Source organism: Rhinolophus hipposideros (genome assembly GCF_964194185.1).
Source record: "Rhinolophus hipposideros genome assembly, chromosome: 1".
NCBI lineage: Eukaryota > Metazoa > Chordata > Mammalia > Chiroptera > Rhinolophidae > Rhinolophus > Rhinolophus hipposideros.
Window position 1 is genome coordinate 53,031,554 of NC_138047.1, and position 23,641 is coordinate 53,055,194.

The 23,641-nt window shown below is 33.9% G+C and overlaps 1 protein-coding gene across 1 annotated transcript in view; it reads right to left on the reverse strand.

The window, feature by feature from the left end:
• Window positions 1-23,641, reverse strand: part of ANKRD17 (ankyrin repeat domain 17) — a 151,227-nt gene that overhangs the window by 48,948 nt on the left and 78,638 nt on the right. The window contains 14 exon segments of the mRNA XM_081054581.1: window positions 791-910; window positions 912-940; window positions 5,172-5,924; window positions 7,384-7,486; window positions 7,880-8,023; window positions 8,276-8,403; window positions 9,953-10,040; window positions 11,886-11,995; window positions 12,348-12,539; window positions 13,931-14,168; window positions 16,288-16,382; window positions 18,997-19,230; window positions 20,387-20,534; window positions 20,777-20,924. Coding sequence (XP_080910707.1) covers window positions 791-910; window positions 912-940; window positions 5,172-5,924; window positions 7,384-7,486; window positions 7,880-8,023; window positions 8,276-8,403; window positions 9,953-10,040; window positions 11,886-11,995; window positions 12,348-12,539; window positions 13,931-14,168; window positions 16,288-16,382; window positions 18,997-19,230; window positions 20,387-20,534; window positions 20,777-20,924 — 2,530 coding nt within the window.

Here is a 23,641-nt window from a genome sequence, read left to right on the forward strand (position 1 = left end):
CTTCTCCTCTCCCTCCCTCCCACACCCCCAAAATCAAAGTTTATGAAGAAGTGATCATTAACAAACTGAAAGTTTTATAATGTACACCCCAAAAAACACAGCCTGCCAGGTATTAATCAAAATACAAAACGCAAACATTTCTCGGTCCTGAAGGCCATGCATATACCCATATCTCGTTCAGCAGTCTTCTAAGATAGGCCTCATGGCATTTCTTCAGGACAAAAACACAAGCTATCCTCTCCTTTCCAACCTCACTTTGCCCTGGTATTTCATGGTACATTAATTTTCTTTTAAAAATGTGTTTTATTGTTGCTATTATTATTTTTACTTAACAGTGTTCCAGATACAGATCAACTCATACATATTTCAGTCAGCAAGATCAGAATTTTCAAAGACAATATAAATGCAATTGAGTATATATGATATATAAATGGTAGAATCTTTTCTTTTACATGCAATCCACTATGAACTTTAAAGCATATCTTCTAATTTAAAATTAAAAGAAAGTACACACCCATCTTAAATTATTTCTTTGTATATCCTCTTCTAAAGTTTTTATTTTAAAAAGATCATTTGACAACCTTGGAAAACCAGACCATCACATAATGCTTAGTAATAATCTGTATTTGGTATTTTATTTTTTAAAATGTAGATTCTAATTTATTTATAATTGTAGTTTAGATCTTTGAGCAGAAACAAGCAGGTCTAAGATGATTTAAATCACTGATTAATGTTTCCATGATGACATAATTCCAGTTAAAAATCCATCCCTCCTGAACTTGGCCCTTACCTGGGCATCAATGTCAATGGCAGGGTAGATAGGAAGCATGGCTGAAGGAGAGATGATGGGACTTGGAGTTGGAGTCTGAGGTTGGGAAATGGAAGCTGCGATACTGTGGGTAGGAGTGTTTTGACATTGCAGATGCTCTTCCACTGACTGCTGTTGAACAAAATAACTGCACTTAATAAGGATGAAACATTGTTAGGCAACAGTAAGAAACAATTATTAGAAAATATTTAAAAACTTTTTAAAACACAGAATGTCTACAGGGGAGACTGCCATAGCACTAACAGCTCACGTTCCTGGTTATTTCTGATTTTGGACAATAATCCAAAATTATAACGTATATTGAGAGTAACCCATTTTATAAATAATAATTGATCTGAAAAAACAAATTCCCCTCTTACGGTATGTAATCATAAAACCTTAATTCAAAATAACTCTGAAAAACAAAAATATTTTTATGAATTAAAATTAAATATAAATGCAAATGGATAGGTGTCCATTATATCTTCTTAATCATAAAAGGTAAAATAGTCAAGTTCAGAAGGAGAAAAAATGTGATTTTTACCTGCCAATTTCACACCTTATATTCTGAAACTAATGAAAGTAACATCACTGGGAAGAACCTTGCTATCCAATCATTAAAAATACCTACTATTTTACTAATTGCAGACAGGGGGATAATAATATTCTGAATTGTAGCCCTCAGTATAATAGCATAGTCAAATATAAAAAATTTTATCCTTGTACAGAAATATAGTTTCTCACATATGGAATTATTCTGAGGGGGTTAAAATGGCCACCAATCAATCCAGCAATCACACTGACTTATGAGGACAAAAATTAAAAGATTAGGGCAGAAATAAATGTATGCATACAATCATCCTTCATATTACAAATTATTGTTAGTTCTTCTAAGCATAATTTTTGTCATGAAATTATTTTCACCAAAATATGCAAATTAACAAGGGGCTAATTAGGTCAATACTTGAGGTAGGAGAACTCCAAAGGTGGTGGCAGATAAGGCTATTTTATTCCCTCATCGACTTCTGGAGTTGGTATGTGAACACCAATCCTTCCCCCCTCTCCCATTAAAAATGCTATAGCACTAAAGTCTAGGCATTAATCTTTGAATGGTCAACAGTAGTGCAGATGTGTGTTACCAACGTAGTTATCAACTACATCAGACAGAAAACAATCATGATTCACAACTGGATCTGAAACCAGGCAAAAGAGGTTATGATCCTGCCAAAACCTTATTGTAACAATTATAAACATGATTGTCAATTAAGAAACCTATTTACATGAAATCCTTAGTTCAGGCACAAACATACACTATACATTATAGCAACACACATTCTATAATTATACATTTTTGAGTCACTTAAAAGCCAAAGGAAAAACAAAGGAGGAAACAAAACAAAACAAAATCAAACGAAACACTATTTGAATCCTTAGGCATCCAGATCAATAGAAAAGGGCATGTACCAATATATTAAATTGATCATCTGGTGACCTTGATATATTACTCCATATTGATAGTTTGTGTATTAATTAAAAGATCAAAATAATTTAAAGGTACATATTCTATCTATGAATTTCAAAACCATATAAAATCTATGGCTCTTAAAATAGATTCCATATTCTCTTTTAATTGATTTCCCGAAATGAAAATGCTAAATACAGAGATAAGCTTAAACAAAGTGACCACCAATCTGTCCAAAGAACTGATTTTTATTTCATGATACTAAACAAAAATATGTAAGCTTTATTGTTAAATGACTAAATTATAATTTACATTTCAATTGAAAAAAGGTCTTTTAAAAAACATATTAAAACTAGTTTTCTTATTTTTGGTCAAATTGGTTGTTCCTATCACCTCATCTAAAAGGATAGGAAAAGCAATCCCCTCATTTCATTTCCTCTGAAGTACCTATAAAATTGGTTTACTAAAATTTAATAAGTGCCTGTCACTCATCCATTCTCTATATTTAAAAGTAACAACTATAAATATGTAGGTACCTGAAGGAACTCTGGTACAGATCTTTTTATGTGAGACTTCATTTTTGGGTTAGATTTTAGAGAGGGAGAAACAGATGCTCAGGAAAGTTTTAACATCAGGTAAGGAAAGAGGGAACTTGAGAGACAGCAAAAGGCAAGGTGTTAAGGCTGGTTAAACTGGGAACTGATTTTCCTTTGGCAAGTATGAAGAACAGACAAGACAGAAGACTTTGGCCAGCAAAGTTCTAGAGAAAAAGAGACTGAACTTTACAAGAGCAGTCTAATAAATGGGGAGTAAGGGATAAAGAACAGAGTTTATGCTGAAGAAGGGAAGGAAGACTGAGCCTAACAAGATTGTAAGATATTAAAAAACCCAAAGAAAGAAATGAAAATAGTCATTAGTCAACTGATAGAACAAGTACTACCATAGAAATTTAAAGAAAGGTTGCGGAAGTGAGTGTAAAGTATATGTGTATGTTTATGCACATGCACAGGCATAATGACAGAAATAGGCTGCAGGTAGGTAGCTGGATGTTTTTAATCCTGTTCTTCCTTCTGGCCATCCCTCTTCTCCCCATGTAAGTGAACATAATAAAAAGGTAAAGTATTTTTATAATATGATAAATATTTGTCATATTTCCTGAAAAGTTATGTGCTTAAAAATTTTTTTTTTATATAAAAACACCTGGAACACATAGGCAGAATTTAATGTTTGTTTGGTAAATGAATCAACAGAAAAACTACTTTACAAACCTCTGATAACTCTGATCAGCATAAAAAAAGTGAACTAGCAAATCATTGTTGATAACTATGCCCAAGAACATCAGGTAAATTCTAATAACGTATTAAAAAATTTTGACATATTCATGGGTATGGATTATCCATTCTTCATTTAATTGTAAAGAACTCTTAACGCTATACATTCTTTGGTAGTTCAATTGACATAATAGAAAGAACACCTTTACGATCTAGAGTAATGACCCTAGAAGTAGTTATCAAATTTGGAATTTGGGGCTGCTGTGCTCCAATTTTCATTAAGATAGCTAATATCTGTTAAATTCTCAATTATTATAACCAGCTAATGGTGCTTAGCAGTAACTTTCATATCTATAGAATATGTTATAATTATCAATTATCAGAATCTTATCAGAATCTTTATAGTTCTTACTATCCAAGGTAGTTATTGCACCCTCCAAGATTGGAAGAGACTTTCATTCCATATATTACTGTTGAGATGCTATTAAGAGGATTGGGAAACTTTAGAGCAATCTGTAAATACAAAAAAAATCTGTCTCATTAGCTGGTTTCTTAGTTTCTGAATGTTAACTAAATATCTCAACACTATACAATTTAGTTTTATTTTTTCAAAAGATGAAAGCTATGTATAATCTTATCATATCTAACTAAAACATAGTTTCAAAATTAGAAAAATTCAATCATCTTTTAAGTACAGATAAAAGAGTAAAAGAGGGAAGAGAGCAGAACTATTTATTCCCTTTGTTTTTCCCATTTTCCTTCTTTTTCAAATTTTTTTCTTTTTTTAAATGAAGAAAATCATCCTTTTCAGTATAACATTCTTTATAGACTTACAATCCTATAAAATTTCAGTGCACTACTTTGTTACAGAACTCATGAAAAATAAGTACCAAAAACTAAAGTCATTAAAACAACCTTCTAAAATATTTGTTCTTGCCAATGAAACTAATTATAATGGAATGAAATTTCTCTAACTACACATTTTATGATACTGTCAGGGGACCACACCTTCCCATAATACAATTAGAAAGAGACTAAACATTAACATTCTTCATGGGATAAAATCACTGACATACAGTATAATCAAACCCTATTTGGTTTGGTACTTTATTATTATTGTAAAGGTGTTTAAGTTTTTTGGTTTTTTTGTTTTTTAAAAAATCCATCAGGTTTGAAGTCTGATCCATTAGGATATAAAGTATTTCTGTTCACAAATAAGCTTCCTGAAGTCCTGCTAGTGTGGCACTTCAACTATCAATTTCCCAGTTTATTGGTGTGAATACAGAAGCAAAAAAGCCAAAATTCAATCTTAGTATTCTGAACTTGAAGAGAAAAAACAAAAACAAAAACAAAAAAAATCAAACACCAACCCCACTACTGCAAAACCTAGATTCCCAGCCTACCCAGCTAAGTCAGAAAGTTTTAGTCACTTGTATTGAACGAGCTAATCTTTAATTTGACCTGTATCCATCTGAGAACTTCTGAGATTGAACTAACATTTCTAAAGACATACATGGGTCAAGAGTCCAAAAATAGTTCTCAAGTTGGGTAATGGCAAAAAATTCTGGCACACTCTTACTCGCCTTAAGCAAATCATATTTGATACCTGCTCATAACAATATAAACCCACCTGCCATGATGTCATCCAGCGTGTCATTGAGGGTCTGAGCAGGGCTGGCTACCATTAACCCTTGTTGTGTTTCTGTCAGAATTCCTTGCCCCAGCCCTGCCAACTGTGCTTGGCCCAGTACTGGCTGTCCAACTATCACTCCTTGCAGTTCTGTAAGATTTGCGATGGACCCTGGAGGCAAGGGACCTGCCGCCAGAGGCAAAGCTTGAGGCATGGCCAGAGGCTGGATTGGTGCAAAACCCATCTGAGCAGCAGTCTGCTGGGGGTCATCTTTAAGCAAAACGGGATCCACTTGCTGTAATCGTGCATAGTCTCCTTCGGAAAGCTGCTCTCCAACCCCAACAGGAGTTAGCAGTCCCAGATGTTGGCAAGACTGTTGCTGCTGCTGCTGAAGTTGAATTCTTTGAGCTTTAACCTCTAGATACTGCTTTTTTAGCTGCTGCTGAGTTTTCAGTTGTAACTCTCGTTCTACTTTCTGTAGTTCCTCCAAAATCTTTTGTTTCTTCTGAATTTGTTCCTCCCTTGTTTTGTTCAGCTCCTCGATCTTCTCCTTGGTAAGTTGGTCAGCATGAGCCAGTTCCAAGGACTGCAGCTGTGCATTCTTTTCTATGGCTTCTTTTATCCTCTGTTCCAGTTCTGTTAACTTTCCCTGAGCCTCTTCTACAATGCTCTCTGGAGACTGATTGGTGATGTAACCCTGTACATCCTGGCTGTTTGCTGGCAAATGGCTGCTGGACTTTTGTTTAGAAGCAGCTGTGTGAAAAAGAAACCCCCTCAGAAGTGCACATGAATGGCATCCTCATTACAGAGTTACTGTTGGGAGGTTTAGTGCCAACAGTTATGCACCAAGTTATCATAGCCACAGAAGGTGAAACTGCACTGTCAAGTAGTTAAAAACAAATTCACCTTCTTTATCATAAATATAAAATGTATGTATTTTATGTGCATAGAGTAATCTTTGGGAAATTAATTTCAGAATTTTTAAAATTATCACATGGCTAAAATTAGACAACAGAGGGATGCAGGTTTGTGATATCCAAGAGGTGCAATTAAAGTAAAAATCTAAGACTGTGTAGATATTTCATCTGGTCATAAAGATGTAAAAACTTATCAAAAGAACAGAAAAATAATGCTAAATTATTAAGATGTAGGGAAAACTCAGACCTCTAACTCAAGGTTTTTCCACATTTAATAGTCTGTGCCTTTTAAACACACACACATACATACAAAGAGTACCCAAACCACTGAGAAGTAGCAAGAAATTAAAATCCAACTAAAATATGTGTCTTTGTTGGGGCCTATCATCTTCAAGACTGATAAAGGCAAGATTTAAATTCACATATTCGCACAGCTACCTGGCCAGTAGAGAACTGGGATTCAGTTTCCCTGGAAGAAAAGATGCTGGACTACGCCATCCACTGTATCTTCCGACAGCCAGATGAATAAACAGATCTGGCTCCAGGTACAGCAATCAACTGTTTGCTATACCAACTGAAAAAGGTGCCAAGGCTCTAGATTGGTAGTAGTGATTGGAAAGAGCTGGTGGAAATACTTAGTATTCTTGTTGGTAAAATATTATAGGTAGCCAAAAACCAAAAAATTAAAACCACATTGGTTCTTCAGGTAAAAAGAAAAACTGATTCAAACTGGTAGCTGTAATATTTTGGGACATAACTTAGGAACATGCATGGTGTAACATCCACAAGTCAAATATATGGACCTCAGAATTCTAGAAACAAACGAGCATATCTGAAGTAACTTTGAATTACTGTTTGAGAAAAGGTATCCCAGATATAAAATACGTATTAAACCGGTTACTATAAATTTTAATTTTGATCTAATTTGTTAATCTTATGCCTCATATCACTATAGAAATTTCAGTAATTTATAAAAATGTCATCCAAATGTACCCAGCCTAACATTTTAACATGAATAGAAATGACTAGTTATTGGAGGAAATCATAATCAGAATTGCATCAAAGATGAGCATCTGAATTTCTCCTAATACTTCTAATTCTAGCACAAATTAGTGCTATTAACTATCTTCTTTCCTAATAGCATGCTTTTTCATTGGTAAAAAACAATCTTTAATTATGCCAGCTTAGTAATAATCGCTTTTTGTGGAAAAATAATTTAAAAGGCTAGGTTTTTGTAATCTTATCATTTTTACCTGGACAACATGTTAGAAACAGTCTTTAGAAAAATAACTGACCTTTATTCCTGATGGGAAGAGTAGTGGCAACATTGGCAGGTGGTTTGTCAGGCTCCTGAGGTGGGACAACCATGGGCAGTGCTTGAACTGGTACGCGAGGAGCCTAAGACAAATGAAACTAATTGTATTTCTGCTTTTCCTACACACTCCATTAAATAATATACTTTAAATAAAGAATAAGTTACAAAGACTCAAAATATTTTTAGTAGGACATTATTCTCAGACAATAACATATTTACTTAAAATATGGTGGTACCCAATTATTTTCCATGACATTTTTTTAATGGACTTTGAATTTCAAATTGTTATTCTGGCCATAAGAGAGCAAAGCAAAATCCTATCAATCTAGAATCTGATTATATCAGATGTTCATTGACTATTATCAAGTATGTAACTATAAAGAGAACTACATAACAAAAAATAACTTAGTTTAAACTGAAACTATCAGCAAAAGGGGAATATAGAAGACATAAAATGCTTAAGTTTTCAATCTTACCCTATTTAAATCGTGGGATGGGGGGGTTAACTGAGTGACATCTGGTGGAGGGGCTGAAAGCAAGTTATTAGGATAGTCCAAAAGATAGCAAACAACACTTGTATGGCCACCTTTTGCTGCTTCTATCAACATAGTCGAGCCATCCTAAAAAAGTGGAAATGAAAGGGAAAAAATTTTTAAAAATAAGTTAATTTACAGAACCATTAAGGAAGATAAAGCCAACAAGCCCCAAACACATTAAAATCTTAGGTTTAGTAAAGAACACTTTCTTCTAATAAAACAGAAGAAAATGAATACACTTAGAATGTCATTATAAATGGAACCAGTAGATATTTTGTAATATTCAAGAACAAAGAATTAATTTACAATGTTACCTGAAACATGTGAGATACATACTTTTAAACGATGAGTAGGATCTGCCCCATGAGCCAAAAGTAGTTCCACCACGGCCAGATGACCCCCTGCACAAGCCAGTGACAGTACAGTATGGTCATTATTAGCTGTAGTTCTATTCACATTCGCTCCTGAAATAGACAACACATGGAAAATCATGTTAATAGAGCATTGTTTCTTAAATTATGGCACATTTCAAAATCACAGAGTAGAGAGAATAGTATAATGAAGCCCCACATAGCCATTAACCACCTTGAAGGATTTATAAACACAGTTAATTTTATTTCACATAAACCCACATCAATTGTCCTTTCCCATCTTGAATTGTTCTAAAGCAAATCCCAGACAAACATGATATAATTTCATCTATAAATATTTCAGTATGTACTAGTAAAAGGTAAGGACAATGCCATATGCTATTCCTAATATAACCACTGTTTTTAAAAAGTAAAATATGAAATTTTACCTACATTTGATCTACATATTACATCTATTCAGTAGAAAAGATGACTAAAAACCAATGAAAACAAACCATACTGCCCTCTATGGGCTAAACATGTAGAGAATGAACACTGACTAGAAAGTAATAGTTATCATCTTTTCTCAATGAGAGTATCTGAAAATGAAAACAGGTATATTTCCCTTCAATATGAATCAATCCTGGATTTGGAACATTGTGCTAGGCAATGTGGTAAATGAAAATAAAATAGTAGACAGAAACTGGAACCACATTCATTAAAATTAACCAAAGAAGAGAGGGGATAGTGATTATGCAAATAATCCCACTATTGAGAATACAATGGTAGAAACATACATCACAAGTGTTCAAATTACCTAAAATAATTTGATCAATAAGATAGCTCTGATTTATTTTCTTTACCTGTAAACAATTACAAACTGAACATTTCTTCAATACGTTTGGTAAGAAGGAAATGGCATAAATTGCTCTTTTAATTGTATATAGTCTTTTTATAGTCTTTTATCAAGACTGAATCAAAAGTAAATTCTTTAATTTCCTATACTTAAGAATATGATGAAATCTGCATGAAAAACTGTTTCCATTTGAACTTATGTAGTAAACACTTAAGAAATCATTTAAAGGAAATGATCATAATCATGTTACTTTTGTCATTAAGGTTTTTGATATTCAAAGTAGATTTACTGACCATGAATGAAAATTCTCCATGCACTGTCATATCTGTCACTTTCAATTTTGAAAATTTGTTGTGCTATATTTATGACCACCTCTCTACCTTTTACAAAGAAGGAAACTTAAGTCCCAGGAAATATAAAGTAGGAAAGTGACCTGCCCTCAAGTTATTCAGTGGCACAAACATTATAAAAATCCAGATATATTATTACACGAACAGAACAGACTTTACGTTATCTAAACTCAAAGTTTAATATACAGAAATTTTTCTTTATATGTGTTTCTTGACAAGGTTAGTACTCAGTATAACAATTCTTCATAGTTTGGAATTGTTTTGTGTACTTCAGCATGTTTATCAACTACCCACTCACAAAAACTCAGCAGCATCCCTCAACCATGTGATTTATCAAGAAAATGTCCTTTACATTCTCAAACTCTAAATATCTGAGGGCAAGGGACAGACACCTTTCATTTAAACAAACAAACAAACAAACAAACAAAACACCCAGAACTATTTTACCCAAACCTACCTTTACTAATTAAGAACTGAACAGTACAAACATGACCAGCTCTTGCAGCTTTCATTAAAGGAGTTCTTCCACCTTCAGATTCATGCTCCTGTTTAAAAGAACAAAAACACTTAACTGATTTTAATTGCTAGTAAACAATTATTCTTTCTCGTAAAAATCAAAAGGGAAAGAAATGGACTAATTTCTGAATCTAAATATATTAAATATCATGCTTTGAAGCAAATTAAGGAATACATTTTTAAATTTAAGAAATCTCAAATTAGAAATATGTTCCGCAGAAATAATTTAGGAACTGAAGTTACATTCATGTGATTGTGATGCCCTCATCTAAGTCCATTTGGATAATTTTTCTTTGTCTCTCTACAAAAAGGGAACCTGAACAGTGAATGGTACTCAGCACAGCCCTCACGAAACAACAAACATTATTAGCATTATCCTCATCTACTCCAAGTGATTTTCCTTTCGTAAGTTTGTAACCTATTTGTATGAACTTCTGTAAGTACATCACACTCTTTATAGACTTCCCATTAGCTCTATTTCACCTTATATAAAAACAAGACTAGTGCTAATTTAAATAACTCTAAGACCATCGATTATAACATATTTCGAGATTTCTGGGTTTCAAAAGGATGGAGAGCCTATTGCAATCGTGATTGCTGGATAACTGAGAATGCTACCAGAGATTTTAGAATATAAAGGCTTGAGGGGGAAAACAATCTTTTAAGAATCTTTTATATATTAAACATTCACATCTGATGAACAATTTTTGATTTTTCTTATGCCATAGCTTGTTCTAACTGCAATTAACTAAACAAGATTACTTTGCTGTATGTTTCATAGCCACTGTGGTAAACACTAGAAATATATGTAGTGACTAAGGTGAAGAAGCTTAAAATCTAATAAAGGAGAAATATGCACCAAACTAGAATACAATGGGTGTCATAACTACTTCAAGAATTGTAGCAACACATGCAGAGATGAAAGACACCAAAATAGTAAACTAATTCAACCTTCTCATTTCACAACTGAGGAAAGAGAAGTTAAATTAAGTTTACAAAACTAGTTAATGGAGGAGTCTGTTTCTTCCTGCATGTGAATTTCTGTCATAAACTATGAACATCTTCTGGAAAACATATTTGCTTGTTGATCTCAGCCCCATGAACACGAATACTTACGTTTCAATTAAAACCTACCGTTTCATATCTCGCAGGCTAAACTAGAAGACTATTTTCCCCACACACATTTGCTTTATGCTTCCCTACCTCTCAGGCTATACTTTTACTATACTATTCCTTCCAACCGGAATATCTCTTTTGTCACAACACTGCCATAACTACCTTTGTAAAGCTTACACAGCCCAGATGTACTATCTCAGATGACATCTTTACTTCTGATCTTGTTTGCTCTGTTTACTTTCTCTATGACATCTCTCTACAATCTTACTTATAATGACCTCTGTATTTCAGCCTTCTTACTAAATTAAATGTTATTTGAGAGAGTGATTATTTATTAAATATTTATCTTTTTAAATCCTTAATTATTGAATAATGCTTTGAACAGTGCAGGCACAATTTATTTCCTAAGCAACAGTGAAATGCCTCTAAGCCATATTTGCCTTTTTATACCAAATAACAAAGGCTTCTAAAACTGGCTAAATACCTAACAGAAAATACTTTTGTATTAACATATCTAACACAAAATTTTCCATTTTTTGTGGGGAATAAAGGGCAGTAGATTTTATAGTCAGTCCTGCAAACAAGGAAAATACTAATGGATACCAGTGTAGAAAAGAAAAATGTGACTAAATGAGATAAAGAATGGTAAAAAGGCCAACATAAAATTACAAGAAATACCTTTTACCTATAATTTCCATATAATTTTAATTTCTTGTATTAGTATTAAGTATCAGGATTTAAAAAGTGACATAGCTTACCAGATCTGCTCCTGCCTGAAGTAAGACATCTGCTACATCAGTATGACCATTTTCACAGGCATATGTTAGTGCTGTATCCCCTGTTGCTGTTGTTGCATGAACATTAGCTCCTGCAATAGTATTCAACAATACAGACTTAATAAAAGAATTATAAGACATAAATGGAGAGAGAAATTTCTAAATAAGACAAATCTCAAATTAGAAAAAACAGTCTTATCCATTTCTAGAAATAAAGTATCTTGTCAGCATCTTTAAAGCAAAAAAGCAAAAAAGAAATAGATCACTGCTTGAAATTAAAACTGCAGATATTTCAAACAGCAATAAGGTAAATTATTTACTCAGAATACATATAAATTTTATCACACCATTTTTTCACACAAGTTCAGTATATCATAACACTTATAACATTTTTTACTTAAATAAATCATGAAAAAAACTTGTCTCAAATGCAAAAATGCCTACCTGCCGCAAGTAAGTATTTAACTAACTCCAAATGACCCTCTTGAGCAGCTTCCATTAAAGGGGTAGAACACCCTAGTTCTATATCAGCTCCTGCCTTAATTAGAAAGTCTGCCACTTCCAGGAAGCCTCCACAGCAAGCCAGAGTCAAGGCAGTTTCTTGAGTTTCTTCTGTCTGTGCATTGATATTTGCTCCTAAAATAAAGATTCTAATTATTTAAAGAAAGTCATTAAGTCATTCCAGAGATAAGCAAAACATGACTGTTTCCTAATAAACTATACTTCAAAAATGAACTTTTACATTACTTTACTAAATACTAAAGGGCCTCTCCCCTACTCTGGGAAGCAGTTAACAATAAAGAAGACTATCAAAATCATACCCACTAGTCCATATTTGATGTATACAGCCGGAGTAAGATTTACTCAGTAGGAAAGTACCACTCCGGTGATAAAAGAATTTAGAAAAATAAACTATATGCCCTTATTATAAAGATTCAAAAACAATGATGATAAAGACGATAACAGTAATGTTTAATATGCTATTACTATTTTCCAGGCAATATTGAATGCATTTTACATGTTACTATTAGCTCCATTTTACAGCTAAGAAAATTGAGGTTACTAAACTTGCCCAAGGTCACAACATTATCATCATCACTATTACCACCACAGCTAACACTTGTACTATATGACAGTGTTCTAAAAGCTTATATATACATACATACACACACATATAAAGCTTACACACACACACACACACACACACACACTGGTATATTATATACAAATTCTCACAACAACCCTACAGATAACAAAATAAGGCACAGAAGGTTAGAAACTTGCCAGAAGTTACAAAATGGGCAAGAAGTGGAGCTGTGATTCAAACCTAAGAAGTCTGCTCCAAAACCTATGCTATTAAAATTCCAGTTAACATTACCTCTCAATAAACACGTTTTATTAAAATATGCCATTCCTCTTATTAAATTTGCCCAAACAAAAAATTTACTACTAAAGAGACATAAAAATTAAGACTACAAATATGGATAAAGATGGGAGACTACTTCTAAAGTTAAGGTATCTTAATACAGTAAAGTAACTCTTTCATTTTTCCCAAAAGAGAAGTCCATGTGTTCCACGTGTATTGAGCTCCTTGACAGCTTCTCATGTGTGTGCATTCTTGCATTCTCATCAAGTTAGTCCTTATGACAGGATATCCCATACTGTGTTTCATGAGACACTAGATATATCAAATAGGTTTTCTGCCCAGAGAAATTCCCTCACTATGTTAGCCTGAGAAATGCTGAATCTTATATATATATGCTCCTACATAACCTACAACCCTACCCCACCGCTATCTCTGTTTTTAATCATGTAGCACATAATGGCTCTGAAAGCTCTACATTAAAGTCTATCTAATTTTGTTTACCACAGTATAGAAGATATAATTAAAGCAAACACTTCAGCATTAGTTTTTGTGATAATATTTTATTACAAATCTACTAGAAGATGAAATATTGAATTCAATTTTATAAAATAATCTTACATTTTACACATTTATGTCTCAGTGTCTTGAATGGAATGGTTACCTTGGCCTAGAAGTAACGCCACCATTTCTTCATGTCCTTCGCGAGCTGCTTCCATCAATGGTGTATATCCTTCATCATTGACCTCCTCCAGGCTAGCTCCTCTCTCAATAAGTAAAGCCGCAAGTTCCACATGCCCACCACATGCGGCCAAAGTCAACGGTGACTCAAATGAATCAGCAGGCATGTTCACTTGGGCACCACTGTCAAGAAGTAACCTCGCTACTTCAACATGGCCATCCTAATTACAAGGCAATTAAAAAATTAAATCAGTACCATTTAAGAAAAATCTTTTAAAACATAAAGATTTTTCAATTATTATACAATAAGGCTTACTGATCTCCATTTAAATAAGAATAAATGTACACCTAACTGTTGAATGAGCAAGTATTATTAAGACCTATCTATTTCTTTACTATAGAGTAGGAAACAGAGATTGAGAATATAAAACGTGGAAAATGTCTTCAATCAACAAGCTTATTAACCATCAGAAAAAAAAACCAGTTAAGTATATGAACAAGAGACTACTATGAGACAACATCAACACTGCATGGTAAAATTTAAATGCTAAAAGGATAAAGTTTAGAAAGCAAAAATTGAATTTTTCAGAGAAATCTTAAGAACATGCAAACTTTTGATTAGACAGCAAAAGAAAAAGAAAAGTGCAGTATTTTTTGGAGGAGTGGGGGAATTGTGTGTAATGTGTTAGGGTAAAGGGAACACAATATGGACGTGGTACTGCCTTAGTTGTTCAACATGCCAATGAAAATTAAGAAAAAGCAGTTCTCTCTTATTATCTTCTGTCTCCTTTACCACAGCTTTACCACTAGCTATTAGCAATTCCAAGGTTCGCTTTTCCTGTCTTTTATATAGTTTTTCCTTCTATATATTACCTCACAAGCATTTCATCTTCTTGTAACATGTCATGCTCATTTTTGCCTCCATGCTTGCCATTTAATACCACTTTAATATCTCATTTCTACTATGGTTACTTTAATGTTCTTCCAACTCAGAATTTTTTCCCCTCCATAAGCAGTCAACTCCTACATTTCCTTTAAAGTCCAGTTTAAAACCTCAATCTCTTTTTTAGTATATGTGCTGCCGAAGCGAGCACTAAAACCTCAATCTCTTAGCAAGCTTCCAAATGTCTGGCCCCTACTAATATCTTGCACCTAATTATAACACTTACTTCCCGTGTAGGTTCATTAAGTCTATAGACTATTCCATTTGAATTTCTTAATCTACTTATAGGTTTTTTTTCTCTAGTGGGGGGGGCAAGGATGTTTTAAGTTCCTTATCATGGGGATGTAACTATCCTCATCTTAACAGATGGGGAACTCAAAACCTTTGAAAAAAAACTCATGTTTGTTTAAAATAATAATTTACTAAAGCAAACAATGGAATGAAAATAAGGAAAACAAAGACAACTCAACTCTTAAATGGCTACCTAATGTTTTTTAAATTAGTAATTAAAATATAACAATCCCTTAATTATTCTCTAAAGGGAAGCTGAGAAAAGAAACTTCAAATCCATTTGGGGCTTTCTATCTTTGGCATGTTTTTCTCATGAATCTGTCTACAACATTGCTCTGAGCCATTTCTGTGCCACAAGTAGACTGAGATACAGACGTTTAAGAGTACTATTACTCGTTCCCAAGTACAAATTCCAAAAAAAAAGCTCTTATAAAAGGAATTCAGGGCTCAGAAAAGACCGTGACAGAGGGGGAAATCATGTAACACACATATAATAATACTCTAATTTCAAATTTTTGATAAATAAAATTATTGGTTTGATGAACATATGGTTAGTAATCCGTTTCCCCGAAAATAAGACCTAACCAAACAATCAGCCCTAATGCGTCTTTTGGAGCAAAAATTAATATAAGACCTGATATTATATTATATTAATTATATCACATTATATTATGTCATATTGTATATTATACTAGGTCTTATATTAATTTTTGCTCCAAAAGACGCATTAGAGCTGACTGTCCGGATAGGTCTTATTTTGGGGGAAACACGGTATGTGCATACTCTATGGATTATAGTCTCCTTTTTAACATCTTCAATCAACCTTTTAAAAAGTCAATTTTTGTGCCGACTATGTAAAACCAGTAGTTATGTGAGACTAAGAAAATGAAGGTAATTCTGTAAAGCTCCAGAAAGCACCTCTAACAGAATTTAGTGTTGTACAACTGGTTCTGAAAACTACTGATAATTTATATAGCTGAGGTTCTGTTCCACAGTAAGTCTATGATAAACAGAATCTCTGCACCCAAGGAAAAGACACTCATTGTACACTGTCTGTCTCTACTAATATATAAATACATTTAATGTATGTATTTCACCAATCTTACCATGCAAGCCTCCATTAGAGCAGTGTGCATTTCGTCTGTTTTATGCTCTTGATCTGCGCCTGCTTCCAAAAGAAATCGCACCATCTCTAGGTGTCCTAAACCAAAAATGTGTAAGATTATTTAAAATGTCTTACTCCAAAAATATAAGAAAAATTCCAATGTTTTGAAGTTATATTTAAATTATAGCAATAAATTTATAAGGATAGTATTAAAGTCCGCGACAAGCCACCCTCAACTGCTGAACACAACTTCAACAAGTGATCTTTGCTCTTCTACTCCCTACCCTGTTGCCCTAGAAACTGTTGCTACTAGAATCCTTACTGTGGCAGGTGAGAAAAGATGACATTAAAATCCAACAACTAGAGTATCCCCTCTACAACCTTTGCAGAGCCCAGACATGCTATAGTTCTCTTATTTATGGTGTAGAATAAACTAGCTTTCATGAACTACTAGCCTGGGATGATTATAATCACTGAAATTATTTATATGAGGAAATGAGTTTTAAGGTTCAGTAACTAACTCAATTTTTTTAGGAACATCCTGCTTATAAGCTGAGAACTGCAGATATAAAAACATTCTTGAAATACCACTTAGTCTATATTCACTTATTTAGATATAAACATACACACACACACACACACACACACATATACACACACACACACACACACACATATATTTACGTAGTTTCAAATAAACCATATGCTTCAGTTCACATCAGGACGCCTTATGAGTAGGTACAAAGATGACACATTATATTTTAGAAAGGACTTTAGACACTATGCAAGAAACAACAGAAAAATTAATAATTTTTTTCCCCAGTTGCATTGCAGTCAATTCTTAATCAAGTGAGACCTAGGGTGGAGTGAATGGTGGAATCATAGATAAACAATTAAAACAAGACTAATTTCACTAAGTGCAGAATCTACCATATCTTGTTTTTGCTACACTACCTGCCTTCTATCCTCCCTTTCCTCTCTGTCACTCTCCCTTTCCAAAGATTCACATCAGTGTTAGTCTCAGCCTGAGTTCTATCCATCTTCTCCTTGTCAATCTATGTCCTTGTCAATCTATGTCCTAGGAGACCTCACCAGAAATAGAGGAAAGGGAGAGGGTCCATGGATCCTTGGAAGTAGTAGAGATGTTCTCCACCAGCTCAGTTTTATATCCAGTTTCTCTAATTAAAGCCAGCAAGCCCCAACCTCAGATGCCCCTTTTTGGAAAGCAGGGTGGGGCTACAAGCAAAGGAGAGAGGGAAGAGGAGTTACATGTCGCCCCATCTCAATGCTCTTCTGAATAGCTGGGACTCAAGGAGTAAAATGCAGCCAGTACCAGGTTCAAATGTATTTGTGAAAAGGGGAGAGAGTCAACAAATCAGCCTGCCTTAGAGAGGCTGCCCCAAGGCTTAAGTCTTCTCCTCCCAAGGAAGATCAGCCTCTTCCTAATCACCAAATAGAATTGAGGCACTAGGGACTTCAGCTGTGTTTCCTAATCACCCTTACTCTGAAGACACCAGATAATCGAAAACTTTAGATAGACCATATTTTCACATTTAACGGAAAGTTTAGTCTTTTATGTACCTAAGCATTATTAACCATGTTTTTAAGGGAAGTTATTCCAAAAGATTTCACACAACCTTGGCTACTCTGGAATAGAACCAAACAAAACAACACCAGGGCCAGGACTAGGGTGAGGCAATCCAAGTCCGGAGTACAAAATTTAAGGATGTATTCACTCACAAGCTTGTGTACGTGAAGATTTAGCCATCGAGAGTGAGTCTCCTTAAATTTTGTACTCCCCTTGCAAGAGCTTTTTTTAGATGTCTCAGGGTCCAGAAATTACCACTCATTCTATGATACAAACATCGCACAGCTGCGGATGATACAAAACACTGCACTGAGTAGCTACGCAGACATCAAACTGCATGAAATCTGCTTTTTTAAAAAGTTCCTTAGTGTATAGCCATTACTGTCATAAGGTAGAATTTGAAAAATGTCTGGTTCTGTGGCTGTGTTTAGAATGTGGAACATTAGCTGCCTGAAGACCAAGCATCTTTCCAGACAATTGTCTTACCCTTCCAAAAGAGGGTATTTTCTGTATTATCAGTATTTTCAGACTGGTTAACATCACTTAAAACGCCATGTATGAAGCTCTATGTGGGTAGGTGTTGTCCAGCTCTTAACTTCTGATTTTATTACATGTGCTGATGATACCCTACAATTGTTCTTTCGAATTCAAAATCCATCCATACCACTTTTCACTTTTCTTCTCATATGCCCTCCTTTTTCTTCAATTTTTCTCCTTTCTTCTTGGTATCATGAGAAATAGCTTAAGCACCTCCTGTTAGTAGATCATTCTGGCCATTTTTACTGTTTTCTTTTAAACTTACCAGCTGAATACTTCTAGACTCAATAGGATTCTTACGTGTGAACTAGGAAAAATATACTGACATGCAACACCATTTAGAAGCGCATTTTACTAAACCAACTGTTTCTGATAAAGTAACTAGATCAATTAACATTCATTTTTTTTATTGACAACATTTAAAATAGAGTCTATTATTTGAAAAGTTTACATGTTAGACTTTTAAACTTTGAAATACTTCATCAGTTCATTACATGCTATATATTATTATCACATTTTAATTTAAAAAATAAATCGACATTTCATATATTTAAAACTTGTTTTAAAAAATGTTTTATACTGTACCTTTGTAACAAGCTAATGTAAGGGCACTCTCTTTAAATTCATTGGAATGCGTATTAATGCCAGCCCCATTTTCTAGCAGCAATCTGGCTACTTCCACGTGTCCAGCACTTCCAGCTTCCATAAGAGGAGTATGACCATTTTCATTATGGTCCTCAATACTAGCACCGGATTCCAAGAGCACCTTTACGACATCTACATAGCCTCCAGCGCAAGCATATGTAAGTGCTGTATTGCCTATTTTAAAGAAGAAAAACACAAAGACATTAACATAAAATACCAAAATAAAACAGAGTCTAATTTAACATCAAAGAGAAAATGGAAATGGGAGATAACCTTAATAAATTTAGATATCACTTTTATATGTATGATTGCTTTCCTCCTTGCCTTTTATCTTCCTTAAATCAACTCCCCGTTCTTTCCATTTAAAATTAGGGTCAAATACATGTGGAAAATCAGATACACTTAGTATGACTGTAGAGTCATAAAAGAATTGAACAATTCTGAAACTAACTTTTCCAATGAGAAAAAAGTTACGTTCATTCTAAATTTAATCAGAGAAATATTTCACAAGCTTTATTTTTTTGGGGGGAATTGTAATTATTCATCATATACACCTCATACCATTCTTTTTAATCATACATATTTGTTTTCTCTACAACTTCAAAAATGAGTTTAACTGATCAAAGTTAACGTAATTTCAAAAACATTCCTTTTTGGTGATAAAAATCTCCCATGTTATGGGGGGGAAAAAATCAACCTTCTGGGTAAAATAAGGATTTTTAAAACCCCCTTATCAGAACCTGTATACTTTAAAAATTATTTAAAATACTTAGTAATTTTGAAAATCTTTCATGAAGAAAAGCACAAAATGTATTTTCATATTTTAGAGGTTTTATACAAATCCACGTATACTCAAATTTGAAAGAAAAAAAATTAATTTAGACTAGTTATGTCTCTTGTGGGATACACTTATTTCGTAATACTCTTTTTCTATAGACCACAGTTTAGTAACAGTGGGCAATGAAAGACCTGCCTTTTGTTCCATATCCTTTATGTTCTTCCTTTCCTTTCTCCCTCGAAAAATAGGAAATCTGGGTTTGAGAGCCATAGCCCACACCTCTCCATTTCCAAGAGGGTAGTCCTTCTTACTGGGCCAATGTTTAATCTAAAAGAACCTTAAAAGGCCAAATAATTGCCCTCACACACAAAAACAGGAGACAATTCATTCAAAATATGTTCTAGATATTTTAAACCTAACTCACAGACTTATCCAAGTGTGCGGCACTTATAAGAAGAGAACTGCAAAATTATCACTAATGACCACTTTCACGTGAAGTACTTATTACCAAAAGGAGTTAATACTTAAAATTGAAAAAGAAATATGCATAACCTGTTGAAGACTGTGCATTGACATCAGCTTTATGAGCTAGCAGCAACTTCACAATTTTGACATGTCCTCCATTAGCAGCAGCCATTAAAGGTGTGATGTCACCTTTGATTCCCCTATCTTCCACATTTGCATGCATTGCCAACAAAACCTTATGAAAGAAAAAGTTTAAAGAATATTAGAAAATGGCATTTTCTTTAAAAATTTTTGAACATGTTAACACTTACCTAGTCGTATTATATATAGTAAAAGAGCCAACGAACACAAAATGTATCTAACAAAATTGTTTATTGAAACGAGCCTAACGGTTAACTTTACTATGTCCTTACTACGCAGGCCAGATTACAAAACAAAACAAAAAAAACCCACAAGCTTTACTTTGATAATACAAACCTGTGCAAGCTCATAGTATCCAGCAGAACAAGCTAAACAAAGGAGGCTCTCCCCTTCCTCAGTGTGTTCATTCACACTTCGCCCTTCAATGAGTAACTTTCGCACAGCATTTACATCTCCTTCTGAACAGGCTTCTGCCAAACTGCGGCTATTAGGAGAAAAATATTGTAATGTCAGGATATAAGAATATAAAAAATTGCACAGCCTAAGTTCTGGACAGTAGTGCTAAACAAGAATGATCATTTCAATATGATCCATAACAAAAAAGTAACTGAAAATGATTCACTTCATTGAGTTTTTTAAATCTACATATAAAAGTCACTGAATTAAAATTTTCAACATTACAAAATGTTTCCAGTTTTGCAACTACAAGATAAAATCCAATTTAGTATAAGTGGGAAAAACCAAAATTTTAAAACATAAAATTTTATAGAAACTCACATGAACAAAACACAGGTTATAATTACACTTCTTTTTGTTCAGTTACTAAAAATTTTTTATTAAAATTAATTAAAAAGTATTTATTTATTTAAAATAAAATTTGTACTAATTATAAAGGCCTAGCTGAGTCCTTCAATCAAGTAAAGAGAGATCAGAAAGGAAAGTTGTGAGCATGTAGTTTCGACTAATAATTTAATAACTGCTAAGGAGAATCTTTTTTTGAAGTATTTACTTAGGCCATTATGTTTTGTTGGGGTTCTGAAAATTACCCTGGCCAGGCAAAGGCTGAATTCAAGCAAAAGAGTGGAAAAGTGGAGCAACAGAAAATTAGACTGAGAGTGAAGTGTTTGCCCTGTAAATGACCTAAAGCAATTCCGACATGCACATTTCTAAATATTCCCTCACTTTTGGATAAAGTTCATTCTGAGAAAAACACTATAATCTAGGGCTATTAATCAATATTCTCTTTATTTCAAATATAACTCAATTCATATAGCATCCTCCTGAAACATGGCCGTCACTTCAGACACTATCTTTCTATACCTGTGAATATACACCTCTTTCTATACCCGTGGATAACTTTCTATACCCCTATTATTACTAGATTCAAAAGCTCATCTTTAGCTCAGCTTATGGCAAAGTCTCTTAAGCAGTCTCCCTGCTTTTAGCCTTGCTCTCCTCTCTTTCAGGGTCTTTTCAATGAGGCAGCCAAAGATCTTGTTTAAAGAAAGTCGATCATGTCACTCTTCTGCTCAGAAACCCCCAATGCCTCTAATCTCACTCACAGCAGAGTCCAAAATCCTTACAAGATCTGTCTAGTAGTAGGTAGGATCCCACACACCCCGCCACCCTCTTTACCTCTCTGGTTTTATGGCTTACTATTCTTACTCTTGCTCTTCCCACTTCAGCCACATTAGCTTTCCTGCTTTTCATTAATGACACTAATTAAGCTCCAACTCCAAGATATACGTATTTGCTGTCTCTCTACCAATATAGCTCTTCTCAGACACAGCTCACTCCCTTACCCATTTCAGGTCTTTGCTACAAGCCACCTTTCAAGTGAGGATTTCCCCGACCACTGTACTAAAAATGCCATGTGCCAACCCCAAACACTGCCCTAGCACTATCACATTCAAACTTATCAGTATGTGCCATACTATATATTTTTAACTTGTTAATTATATTATCTCCTTATTTAAGTCAGTCTTGAACAGCACTTAGTAAGCTTGTGCCTTATTTCGATTTTATAGGATACACCGATAGTCCCTATACTGTCGGTGTTCGCTATCACCTTTAAGCAACTTAAGGACAAATCCTCCCCACAAGACATTTTCTGTAGAAGAACACACCTTTTCTCTCTTTCAAGTGGTCTCTCATTCTCTCCCTCTTTCTCAGGCACACACCCTCTTCTACCTTCCCATTTAGACTTTCTTTCAATTTCCATGTATATGCTAGCTTCAAAACAACCTTAGAAGAACTACTGTAGCAATGGTTGAAATTCAGAACTTGTGAGCAAAGAGAACGTTAAATCTGGCACATGGCACTGCACTTAAATAATATAAAATCTGGCACATAGCACTCACTGCACTCCACTATATTTCCCAAGCTTTGCCAAATAAATATGACTGTCACCAACATGTTCTATTGTTTTGCTGATAACTTCTAGTGTTTTAAATGCCAAAGAATCTATGACCTTTTTTCTATTTCCAGCTTGAACTAGCTTTAATACACTCTTCAAGGTGTTTTTAAATTTTATTTCTTGCCAGTCTCAGGAGGTACCACATTAATGACTAACTATCTGGAGATCAGTAATATTATAGGCCAGTAAAACTGAACTGTTAACTAAGGAATAGAATCTGAGATTAACTAAAGAGGAAGAGTCAATCTATGAGAAGAATGGTAAATAAATTAATAAAAACACAAAAATCTGTTCAAATAAAGATAATACAGAGATAAGAGAAACAGCAAATTCATACTCTTGTTAATATCATATAACCTCTCTTTCACGTTCTTAAAAGTAGCTACATAAAAACACTATTATACAAAAGACAATTTTTAAATGCTGTTTCTTAATTCTCTAAACGCATATATAAAACACTTCCATTTTCTCAACCGTTTAAAGGCAACTGCTGAAATAAATAAAATACCTTATTTTTATATTTAGAGAAGAAAAAGAAGCCTCTGACAGTAAAAGCTGGTTCCTTGGAGTTTACATCCATTTTTCACTACACTATCCATAACTGTTCTTATATAACAGATGGGGTAATTTTTATTGCGTAACACCATCATGAAAACATAAAAAGCCAAGTCACAAAATATTTGGTGAGCCCTTACTATCCTATATAAAAGGAATTATAGCACATACAAAAATGAAGTACCTGGGATTCACTTACATACAAGTTATGGGAATTATATCTATGACAT